General features: G+C 39.9%; 1 protein-coding gene across 1 annotated transcript in view; it reads left to right on the top strand.

Annotated features, from left to right (window-relative positions):
* Positions 1-13,004, top strand: part of atp1a2a (ATPase Na+/K+ transporting subunit alpha 2a) — a 32,711-nt gene that overhangs the window by 15,106 nt on the left and 4,601 nt on the right. The window contains exons 11-19 of the mRNA XM_026374190.1: positions 609-743; positions 2,280-2,359; positions 3,713-3,822; positions 5,041-5,216; positions 7,686-7,822; positions 8,553-8,703; positions 9,413-9,581; positions 10,305-10,459; positions 12,676-12,799. Of these exons, the coding sequence (XP_026229975.1) occupies positions 609-743; positions 2,280-2,359; positions 3,713-3,822; positions 5,041-5,216; positions 7,686-7,822; positions 8,553-8,703; positions 9,413-9,581; positions 10,305-10,459; positions 12,676-12,799 (1,237 nt within the window). The remainder of the gene's footprint in view (positions 1-608; positions 744-2,279; positions 2,360-3,712; positions 3,823-5,040; positions 5,217-7,685; positions 7,823-8,552; positions 8,704-9,412; positions 9,582-10,304; positions 10,460-12,675; positions 12,800-13,004) is intronic.

Consider the following 13,004-nt stretch of genomic DNA (forward strand, 5'->3'; position numbering starts at 1 on the left):
CAGGGGGATTTTTACAGGTTATGAGAAGAGAATTATTCTCCTAAATGACTCAAGCACCACCCGAGCAACTTTGTCACATGAGTTGAAACCCAATAAATCTGCCAAAAATTCTTTCGAGCAACCTTAGCAACCACTTTGCCTTCGATCGAAGTAGTTTAATGTGTACTTCCAATAATATTCATTTGCAACATGATGTGAACTCTTCTTATCACAACTTTTATCATACACACCCCTAAAAACTCCAGAGGACCCTTTTCAGAACACATTGGACATGTTTTAATTGAATGATTCTTCACCCCCCAAACTGAAAACAAAACTAGATTTTGCACTTTCATTGTTTTCTGCTACCTTAAAAAACAATGTTGGTGGCAGATTCCAAGCTTTGGTGATGCACATGGTTCTCAGCTACATGCATCATTAACAAGAACCATAATGGAAGTAAAGAAAGTTCTCTCAGGTACTGCTTGAAGCAATTAAATAACACAACAATCCCAATGCTTCCCTGCACCGCAGTGTGCTAAACACAGCCAGCGAGACAGACAGCGCTCGTTTCTTAATATGCGTGTGTGAGTGACTGTGCTAATGTGCATCTGTGTGTGTTTCCCCAGAGGGAGACAGCGGGGGACGCGTCAGAGTCAGCTCTGTTGAAATGCATCGAGCTGTGCTGTGGCAGCGTTCGTGATATGAGAGACAGAAACCCCAAAGTGGCAGAGATTCCCTTTAACTCCACCAACAAGTACCAGGTACTGTGTGAGACTGATTACAGCTTCGTGTTGGAACTGCTGCTGACACAGGGAAATTACAGCATGTTGGCAGAACATTTGGAATTTGTTCCAGGATCTTTGCACATTTATCTTTTACAATCTTATGTATTTTAAAGAAAATTACTTTAGTCATAATTTACATTTTTTGTTTTTTATTTGTTTTAAATAATGTACAGTAAGACAGTATTGTTGTATTAATATGCATTCCTTTTTAAAAATATATTACTTTAATGCATTTTTCTTATTTTATTATTTCTAGATATTTCTAGATAAGCTTGCGAGTCCTCTGACACACACACACACACACACACACACACACAATAACAATTTTTTTTTATATGCCAGAAACAGTCATGCATATTCATTTTTAACCTTTTTCCATCTGGGGATGGCGACCTGAACATGAGTGCTCTTTTACAACAACAACAACCTGCTTTACATTCATACTTGCTGCCCAGCCAGCCACAAACAGAAAGATACTGTACAAGCTGCTTTCTTATTGCCTGCTCCAAACATGCTCTGTTGCTGCCTTTCAATGCACCTAACTTTTTGCAAACCTGTTTGCTGCCTGTTTTTATTATGCGTTTATGAATTGCCACTAAAGTAAAGTCAAGTGAAAGTGACAACTTTGCACCTTAGTGACATTTATTTATGTTATTTCACAACAAGGTTGATCAAGAAATATGTGACATCTGACAAATTCTCCTGATCATAAGCCGTACATCGCAACAAGCACATCTTTATTTAAGCTGCATGTGAAATCCTGCAGGAGTCAACAGTAACAGTAACAAAATGAAGTGTTAATATAGAACTGTAAAATAGTCATCACGCAGAGCTTTAACACTTTGCTCAAGGGCACCGCAGCAATTAAAGGAGTGTTTTTGCTTCACTTTTTTTCCACACCCAGTCTTCCCTGGCCCATCTGGAGAATTGAACCAGCACATGAATAACACAGCAGTGATTCTGAAGCAAACAAAGGACTTCCTGCATGCATTTTGTGCACCTGTTCCCTAACTTAAAATAGGAATGTCTGTGTTGAGGGGGGAAAAAAGCAATTTTGCTCTGGTTTTCTTAGATTAGATATGCTGTGACTCAGATACAAATTACCTGGGGGAGTGTGTGTGTGTGTGTGTACTTGTCTGAGTGTGTGTGCACTATATTTGTGTAAGGGAAGGGGTAATGCCACAGGAATGCATGCGAGACAGTAAATGAATGCTTACAACACAGGGAATACATGTGACTTACAATGTGCTCTCAGTCAAGTCAGCTTTGATAAGACTTTTATTTCACACCACTTGGAAAAATATGACAGTAACACCCCTAAAAAAAATGATTGTTGCCATGAATGTGAAATTCATTGTTAAGTATTACTAAGGATCATGTCTGTCTTGAGCTTTTTCTTGCTAAAACATAATAATTTTAGACAAGCAATAAACTCCGAGTTGCGACTGGGTTTAAAATAAATCCGGTACAATCGTGTCCTCTCCACTTTTCCAACCCTCTCCCCTTTCTCAGATTTCTGTCCATGAAGCGGAGGACAATCCCTCTGGTCACATTCTGGTCATGAAAGGAGCACCAGAGAGAATCCTGGACAGGTTAGTTAATCAATAATAGATCAATTTTATATCCCACGAGTAGTACAGCTCTGATTTGACTTTTTTAGGAATGTAGTGAAAGAAACATACTGTTACTGCTTGTATTAAATTCAATTGTTTTAAAATCTAAAATCAATCAATCAATCAATATAAATTCATATTATTAATGGGAAACACATTACTGGTCCAGTCGATTGTACTGTGGGAGATGTTCCTTCATCACCATCAGCACGCACTCGTCCTCCTGCTGGGAATATTCATTAGACAAGTGTGTATTAAACACTGATAGAGTCCAGCTGGTTTGGAAAATTATTTCAACTATTACAACAATTAAGCATTTTGTTTGCGACCTGTTTCATCAGGAACTATTGTGTTTGGGAATGAGAGCTATAAAAAGGGTGGGGAACTATTAGCAGACATGCTAATACCTTGTACCCATGAAGTGGCCCCTCCAGTTTTGCCTTTGCTGCAATCCTTGACTTGATAAGAAAGACTGTTTCCTGTGTTTATGCCAATGTTGAAGACTGGACTAAATAGTGTGTGCACTTAGTGTGGTTGTTACTTCTTCTTCTTTTCCTTTCGGCTGTTCCCTTTCAGTGCTCATCACAGTGAATCATCTTCCTCCATTTAACCCTCTCTTCTCCATCCTCTTCTCTAACACCAACTTACTCCATGTCCTCTCTCACTACATCCATAAATCTCCTCTTTGGTCTTCCTCTAGACCTCCTGCCTGGCAGCTCCAACCTCACAATCTCTCTTCTGAACATGTCCAAACCACCTCAATCTTGGCTCCGACTTTATCTCCACAACATCTTACATGCGCTGTCCCTCTGATGGACTCATTCCTGATCCTGTCCATCCTCGTCACTCACAAACAGAACTTCAACATCTTAAGCTCTGCTACCTCCAGTTCTGCCTCCTGTCTATACTTCAGCGCCACTGTGCCGCTGGTCTCACCTCTGTCTTGAACACCTTTCCTTTCGTTCTCGCTGATCCTCTTTTATCACACAACACGTCTGACACTTTTCTCCACCCGTTCCATCCCGCTTGCACACGCCTCTTCACCTCTTTTCCACACTGTCCATTGCTCTGAACTGTTGACCCTAAGTCCTGCACCCTCTTTATCTCTGCTCCCTGTTACCTCATCGTTCCACTTGGTTCCCTCTCATTCACACATGTTCTGTTTTGCTGTTGCTAACCTTCATTCCTCTGCTACTTATAGTGGTTGTTACTAAATTGTGTTAAAAGAACAAACCTTTTCTAAAGCACAACTCAGGTTTTGCATGTAGAAAAATCTATCTTGTTGTTTTACAGCAAAACAAAAGCGTGAAAGTATTAAAAAATGTTTTACAGGTGCAGTACCATTATGATCAATGGTGATGAGTATCCACTTGATGAAGATTGGAAAGATGCTTTCCAGAATGCGTACCTGGAGCTGGGAGGACTGGGAGAAAGAGTGCTCGGTATGTTTGGTTGTGGCAATTATTATCAGCTTATCTGGGAATAGGTAGTGGGGAGAGCACTTGGACACAGCAGTTACGTTTTATAATCTTCTTGGTGAAATGGGTAGCTCGGCCAAATGTCCCTATAAAAGTGAAGAGAGTGTTTTTATTGCAGCAGTGTGTCCGAAGGAGAAGGAGGTTTTGGTGCAGCAGTATCAGCCAGAACTGCAACAGACTTACAAGGAGTCAGTCAGTAACAATCAGCATTGTTACAGAACATGTTAGAGATACGGATTTTAATTTAACCTGCAGTGTTGTACGGATTATCAGATGGTAATAGAATGGTAATTTAATTCACATCACACTCTGCATTGAACTCTAATTTAACTTGTATATGAAATTACAGTTCCTCTTGTGAAAATGCCACATTTTGGATAAGAATCATCAACTGATGAAAACTTTCAGTGTTTCTAAAGTGTTCAGCATCCACACTCATCATTTTGACAACCAAGAAAAAAAGTTACCTGGCATCTTTTAAAAAGTGCCATGGGTAATAATTAGGTGCTATCATCAGTTTGCTAGAGTAGGTGTCACTTTTTCAAACAGTCAAATGTGGAATAGTGCCACCACATTCGGAGTTAAACTCTTGAAATCATGTAAATTATTCAATCTTAACTTATGCCTTGGGTGATGATGATGGTTTGGGTGCTTCATGACAAAGAAATGTTCCTCTACTTTTAGACTGAGCCTGTTTTTTCATGAGAAGCATGATATTTTGCTTTGCTCTATAGGGATTCAGCAGATACATATTTCAAAAGGCTGTGGATCATGAATTAATAAAAATGGCTGATTCAATTTGTATTTCAGATCTGCAACATCCAAATCTACATCTAAAATTAAAAGTGATTTGTATGAATGCTGTAAGGTAAAGGATCACTGCAACCCAAGGACAAAGTCTTTTCTAAAGTCGTCATCAGATCTCGCATTATTTATATTTCTCTGTGGTGTGAAGCGGTCTCAGCCAAAGACACAACAGCAGAGCATCCTTATAGTTTATTGGATGGCGAGAGGATCCTTAGGGTCATGAAAAATTTGTCTTCTTCTTAAATTGCCAGATAAATTGTCAGTTGATGTCAAAGCAACAAAACAACAAGTTTCTTTTTGTTCAATAGCTGCAGTGTGGGATGTTATGTCAGTCAGTTATGAGTGATCACCTCACTGCTCTTGCTTCTCTTGCAGGCTTCTGCCACTTGAATCTGTCTTCATCGCAATTCCCTCGAGGATTCAACTTCGACTGCGACGACATGAACTTCCCCACAGAGCAGCTCTGCTTCCTGGGTCTCATCTCCATGATTGATCCACCGCGTGCCGCTGTGCCTGACGCAGTGGGTAAATGCCGCTCTGCTGGTATCAAGGTAATTGGTTCCACAGGTTCAACCTTCAGCGTAGTTCCTGAAAAGCTTTTTCCTGGGGCTTTATTTATCGGGCTTTTTTGGAGAAGGGATTTGCATGTCAAATGTCTTTTTAAAGCACATAATCCAGTTCAAATGACAACCGATCACTCTAAGGGGCTCTAATGGATGATAATCAATGGATAAATTAAGTTCTTGTGCTCAGAGGAAACTGCTGCAAAACATTGAGGGTAAACACTCTCAAGAAAGGAGAGTCAGAGAAGCGTGGTGAGCAGTTGTGATATTTGTTCACGTGCTCTACATCCGCCTGTCCCAGCTCTGAATGTTTTGTCACTGGAATGAGTGACAGCGTTAGAATAAATGTAATTCTCAAAAGGGAAAATTACAATTTTTCATTACATGTTAATCAACTGCAAATACACACAGAGCAGATGAGTAAAACACACAAAAGTAATAAGTCAGGCTGCATAAAGGTCTAACCAATGATAAAATAAAAGGATACTGATTAGAATGAGGCGTTTTAATTTCAGGGGATTTTAGGTTCTAATATGCAAAAGAGCTTTTGTGCATTTAATTTTAGATACTTTAGTTATCATTTAGTAACCTTCCTTTCATAATGAATTTTTGAAAGACACACTGTAATTGGCTTAAAGAATGAGTGAAGTTGTTGCTTAAGAGGAGAAAATAGAATAAAATAGCTTAGAGGTTAAAATCACAAAGTTTTTATCTTAATTTGTAGTTTGGAGTGCTGGCAGATGTTTTAATTGATGTTGTCTCAAATAGCTTCACATCTACATGCAATGATTCTGTGATTATACATGTACATGTAAGTCTAAATCGCCACATCACATGTATGTTTGATAATAAAAAATATATTATATATATATTACATAGTATAACCTATATCACATATCCTAATGCATTAGCAAGACTTCATTAATCCACATTTTCAGAATGCGTTTGACTGGATTCACAGGAAACACAATAAGACTTAAAGACTAAATCTGATATTTCTAAGTTGAACTTTTAGAATAGATCACATCCTGCAATATTTAATGTACAAAACAAAAACCTAAACTCCATCTTAACTGGGGTTTAATGTGTCCAAATGACATTTTGTCCAACTACGAGAAGGTGTGTGAACAGGCTTTATATATATATAAAACTGCTGAAGGGAGTTGTGTACTGTTGGTGTAATGTCTGACTGAACTGGAAGAATGCCTTTTTGTATATACGAGTATACATTTCTGTACTAATCTTGTGTATTTCCATGTAGCTCAGGAAGAAACTGAGGGACATAGAGTACTGTGCTGTAATGCTGTAGCTTTAATTACTTTTTATTGAGTCAAGTAAGGTTTCAGCTCAGGTGTTCATCCTCAGTCTGTGGCATCAGTACAAAGGCTTTATTTAGTGCTCTCCCTTTATTGCAACTTTATTCATCCTGCGTACGTCCTGCTGTAGGCGATAGTGACGGGGATTTTCAGAAACATGCATGGTCACTTATTAGTTTACTTTATTTATACAGTGTAAACTATTTCAGAATGCTACAGTGGCAAGAAAAAGTATGTGAACCTTTCATGGTTTTCTGCATTAATTTATCATAAAATGTTCATACAGACATTCTCACATTATACTGAAGAATTTGTTGATACATTTGGGAATTCATCTTCCCCACCATAAACTGCAACACCCTGCTTGTTCAATGTTTTACCTACTGCAGACCCATGATAATACGGATGTTAGCCAGTTCCAATGATGCTTTTAGGTCTTTGTCAGTCGGGGTTGTTTCTTTACATCATTGATGAGTGTTTGTTGTGCTGTTGGAGTCATTTTGACTGGCCGTCCACTTCTTGGTAGAGTAGCCACAGTCTTAAAGTGTCTCCATTTGTAGATTGTTTGCCAAACTGTAGACTGGAGAATTTCTGAAGTCTGTATATATAAATTTTTTATAAATCCTACCCAAAGGCCAAAGCTCTTGCTTTAACTTTTAATGAAGATTTATTACTTTACCTTTGGCCACTGAAATATAAAAGGTTATATTCATGAGTATCCAAGACTTGAATGCAGCTGTGTGGTTTTGAAGAAAAAATGAAGAAAGAAAATGAAAAATAAAAAAATGAAAATAAAATCTATTACACAGTATATTCTGTAGGTGATGAAATAACAAATGAGCACTTTTTAAAAAAATCTGCTGCTGACAGTCTCTTTTACTTGGATAATTTCAAAACATGTGTCAGAAAAGCTGCTTCAGGACATCAGGCAGCTTGCTTGTTATACTTAATCTGATCACTAAACACTAAAACAAGAATTAGTTTGTGGAAGGGAAATCTGTTGAAGGTACACACTCTTTACAGCTATAGACTCTAACAGCCGGTACTGCACACAGTAACACGACATACTGTACAGATGAGATACAGCAGGCTTCAATGTGATAACGCTCTGTGATTTATGGGAACTTCTATCTGTGGTCAGGTGATCATGGTGACCGGGGACCACCCAATCACAGCCAAGGCCATCGCTAAGGGTGTGGGCATCATCTCTGAGGGAAACGAGACGGTTGAAGACATCGCCGAGAGACTGAATATCCCTCTTAGCCAAGTTAACCCCAGGTGTGTGTGTCAGAGGAGGTTTAGTTTCCAGGGACTGAGAGTAACGCTATGTGCTGCTGTATCTGAATGTGGTGTGAATGCTGCATGTGTGTATATGCATGTAAGGTTATGTATGTCTATTTTAAGGGAATATTATAGCACATTTGCTATAATATAAATGTGCTAATACAAGAGTTAGATGAAAACCATTTGTTCAGCTTGAAGCTGGAACCACTAGCCCCTAACAAAGACTGAAAACAACAGCAGCATCACAGGAATCTCTTCCAGGGTGAACAGAGATGCAATAGATTCCCTGTGTAGATAGAAAGAATACCACAGCACAATATAGAAAATAGATAGGTGATGACAAGACTTCCTAAAGTGACTGGGCTCTGCCAAGAAATAGTCTGACACATTTCCCTGCCACTTCTCTCTGCTGCTCAGGAGGAAGCAGACTTTGCCTGTTTTTGTCTTACGTTAGGCTTAAGATGGCTGTTGGGTTGAGCTTCTCTGCAAAAAAACAAATAAGTGAATTTCCTCAAATGTCAAATTATTTCTTTAAGACAGCGTGCATGAAAAATTGTGTATTTTCTTCATGATGGAGTGTGTGAGAGAGAAACAGAAAAAGAAGGACAAAGACAAACTTGAGGAGAAAACGAAAATGTCAGTGCCTCCCCTTTGCATAATTGTCCCTGGCGGCACTGGCTCCTAACGGTGTTTGTGTGTGTGTGTGTGTGTGTGTGTTTCCCAGAGATGCCAAGGCTTGTGTGGTGCACGGCTCGGACCTAAAGGACATGAGTTCTGAGTACCTGGACGACCTGCTGAGGAACCACACTGAGATAGTGTTTGCCCGCACCTCTCCTCAGCAGAAGCTCATCATTGTGGAGGGCTGCCAGAGACAGGTCAATGGAAGGAAGCATGCGTGTGAGAGTGTGTGAATATGCGTGTGTGCGTTTGGGCCCTTTTTGATCGTGCACTGCTGAATAGCGATGTGTGTATTTAAATGGTTGAATGTAAGTGTGTGTGTTTGTGATAAAGTCTGGATGAATGCTTGTATGTGTCCATGTATAAGTGTGGCAGCACGGCTGAATGCAGGTGGGTGTACATAAGCGCAAGATTGTGTGTCTGCCATTTAAAGCTGAATACAGTTTTCTATGTGTGTTAGTGCAGGTGGTTGAATGCATTGTTGGCTCGTTTATGTGTGTGTGTGTATGCTATAGAGGCCCATTTGTGAGTATGTGATTCAATACAAATGATGATCTATAAAGTATATGATTATATACATATTAAACTATATATTATTCTGTATACGTGCTGAGCTTTTAGATGTGTGAAACACCTAAAATTGATGTCTAAATGCAGTTGTGCACATCCCCATATATTGAGGTCATGCTGCAATTCACCCAGACTCACTCACTCTCACTCCGTGTGACTGAATGATTGCAACTCAGTTCCATTTTTCATTTAATCTCCCCAGAGCTGCTTTGAAAAGACATTATTAAGACAGAAGGGGAGGGAGGAAAAGAGGAAAGTGGAGAGAGGAAAGCTTAAATCATGGTACTTATCTTTCTTTTTGTGACACTTTTTGTGCGCTGGTCCTTCTGGGTGCAGGGGGCGATTGTGGCTGTGACGGGCGACGGTGTGAACGACTCTCCAGCTCTTAAGAAAGCCGACATCGGCGTTGCCATGGGGATCGCTGGGTCTGATGTGTCCAAGCAGGCAGCTGACATGATCCTGCTGGACGACAACTTTGCCTCCATCGTCACTGGAGTTGAGGAGGGTGAGTGTGGGCGAGTGACAGTGGGAGAGAAAGACAAGGTGACAGAATGGAAAAATGATGGGGGGGAGGGGGACGATGGGGAGGAATGTGGCAAATTTAGAAAGAAAAGGGACAAAACTGAGTCAGAGAAACAAAATGACAAGAGATTTAAAAGTTCTGCCACCAAGCTCCTATTCTCCTTCAGAGTGTTTAACAGAGCTGTAAAACTGAAACTTGCACCGTGGACTGCACTCAGGGGTCAGTCATAAAAACGTAAAGGTACCACATTAAGTCTGACTTATCTGAGACTTGACTTCCAAAAGATTTGAAAGGGAAGTCATGCAAATGTCAGGTTTAACACAAAATCTGGGACAATTAGGAAATAAAACAGCATCAAATATGTACATTTTTATGCCCGTGTATTGAAAGGACTCTACGCTAACACTTTTGGGTGGATATCATTTTTGGTCAGCATTAACTTGAATGACTTTGACCTATAGTTTGCTTTTTCTAACTTGTGAATTGTTTGAGCTTTACACTCAAGGACTTTTTTTGTGTGTCACTGCAGCATGGAATTTAATCTAAGGGTGAGAAACATGTTCTGAGTACATCACAGTACAAGTACATCAGCTTTAGAAACTATTCGTATTACACCACAGTATTGTCTGATCACAGATCTCGGTTTTGACAATGATTGAATCTCCCAGCTTCACTTTCTTCTCTTTCTTGTGTTCATCGCTGTAGGTCGTCTCATCTTTGACAACTTGAAGAAGTCCATCGCATACACCCTCACCAGTAACATCCCAGAGATCTCCCCCTTCCTGCTCTTCATCATCGCTAGTGTTCCACTTCCCCTGGGAACAGTCACCATCCTCTGCATCGACCTCGGCACCGATATGGTGAGCAGCGGGGAAAACAAATCCTCAAATCCCTTTGTAGCAATGCCACCGTCAATTCTCCTTCATTATCTAAATCAACATGTTTGTTTGCCTAATGACCACCTAATAGATTTCAAGACTGCTGCCAAGCCGGTGCTGTGTGTATGCTTTGTTTTTTGCTGAATACATTGCTCTTCCCTGGACTACCTGGACTATTGGATATCTGTGATCATATTTGTAAGGTTATAGCTTTGTATGCAACAACCTCTATGCACATTTAATTTATAGGAATTTCACAGGTCATGAAACAAAACATAATGTTTTACATTTATCTCTATTTATTGTGTTGCAGAACCTTCCCAGTGCACAAAGCTAATTACTGGCTAAATTTGGTGACATTTCTCAATAAATAGATGCTAATTATTAGCATGTTGCACAGCTACAGGCAAGCTAAAGGTGACATTAAGGAAAATGGTGTTAATACTGGTGTCAAATATGAGTGCCTCAAGGTAAAAAGAACAAAAGGTTTGGTTTAATTTGTTCTCTCTGTCTGTGGGAGAAATTTGCTTCTGGCTCACTGCCGATGCCCATTTGTTCAAGCAGAACAAAGGCCGGGTGACGCTCACATACAGATTTACATTTTACAGATTTACACAGCTCTGCCATTTCCAGATGCCAGTCTCGCCATTGTATTTCCAGCAGCAACAAAAAGAGTTGCTGGCATGCTGCGTGCCTGGGGGGCGTAATCCATCATTGCAAAAGAAAGGAAGCACACGATGAATATATTCAAAAGGACTTGTTCACTTGTGTTCATTACTTTAATTTGTCCTGTTCTCATCCACCACACATTAGTGTGCCGCTGAAACTTGCTCTTAAACGTACATCCCAATGAGCCAAAATCAAAAGCTGTACAAGTAATGAGGTACATGCATTATAATAGACTTGCATTCGACTTCCAAGAAGCATTGTTTTCTCCACAGGTTAAAGATAAAGAGAAACAGCTTGATTGCGTTGCTAATAAAGCAGTTCTACTTATTTTACTCAGGTGACATCAAATATGAGCTACTTTGATTTTCTAGCAGCAGGACAGATTTGTTCCATGTTGACAAATATTTACTTAACCGCGTGAGATCACAGGGATAGTGCATTCTTTATTGGCTGTATTCCACTTTAAAGATGCGATGATTGAAGTTTAAAAGCACCTCATTTGTGCACCTGTTTTGCATATAAAGCTCCTTCCCTTCAAAGTAACATGTCTACGTGTACCGTACTCAAGCACCAGTGATGGAGTGAACAGCTGGATGTCTGCTTTGAAGAGTAGGACACTAAAATGGAAATATTTAAATATTCAATTAAGTACCGAAAAAGTGTGTGTTTATAGTACACCACAAAAGTAAAACTACAAATTTCCCATGTCTGCTAGTGAGGTTGTTAACAGCTTGTTAACAGCTTAGTTCAACTCCAGGCTACAGGCTGGAGGGCTCTGCTGAGATTTAGCAGTGACAAGCAGCACTTGGAGTCTGCTATGATTATTTTTAGCAAGCACTGCCATGTGGAAGAGGGTGGCTGCAAAAGATGTTTATCAAAGCACAGTTAAGAATGCTTCAAGACTGAAATTTGGATATTGCACACAAACACACATTTTCAGAGATGTAAAAAAAAAAAAAAAAAATGCCAGTGCCAGGCATAATCAGATCCATTTCCATCTCCTTGCTTTTCTCAACTTCAGTGGGTCATAGGAGTGCAACACCAAAACAAACTGGATTTGTAGCCCACGGAGCATGTGTTCAGTTTCACACAGTGCCAAGTCGTCACCTCAAATCCCACCTAAGTCACAGAGATTTCCTGCCCTAAGTCACACATATTGCTCTGTTGCTTACCTGGTAAAACCAGCCAATATAAGATCTTTATTACAGGGACCTTTCTACCCTCCTATTTTATGAGTGTCTTGAAATTCACTATCGGTCTCTCTCTTCTCCTGCCTCCTCGCCCGCCTCTCTCTTCATCACTGTCACCACTTCTTTTTTTTCCTCCTCCTTGCCATTTTCTCTGTCTTTTCTCCCTCCACACAGTGATTGAATGCTGAATTATATTAATAGCCATATGTCTAGTCTACCTGATGTCTGGCACTGTCATCATGCCTTTGTACTAATGCCACTAAGACAAATTCCTGCACATTTATTGCACAGGGTGTATAAACTGGGCTGAATCTGTTCTATTCCTCCTGTTCCCTTCAGGTTCCAGCTATCTCATTGGCTTATGAGACGGCAGAGAGCGACATTATGAAACGTCAACCAAGAAACCCCAAATCAGACAAGCTAGTCAATGAGCGTCTCATCAGCATGGCCTACGGACAAATAGGTTTGTCCTCTTGTGTCTCATAACCCCGTTGTACCACAGCTCTTAAACCTGACTCACTGTGACAGGCCTCTTGTAGTGGAGTTATAGTGATAATAAATTTCACAGGCATAAAAGCATTAAATATTGACATTTATCAGAAATTCTCACATTTCTTACTGCCTTTATAAATGTTTAGATACATACAGTTAAGCAAAACAGATCCAGA

Source organism: Anabas testudineus, chromosome 17, assembly GCF_900324465.2.
Source record: "Anabas testudineus chromosome 17, fAnaTes1.2, whole genome shotgun sequence".
In the NCBI taxonomy this organism is placed as follows: domain Eukaryota; kingdom Metazoa; phylum Chordata; class Actinopteri; order Anabantiformes; family Anabantidae; genus Anabas; species Anabas testudineus.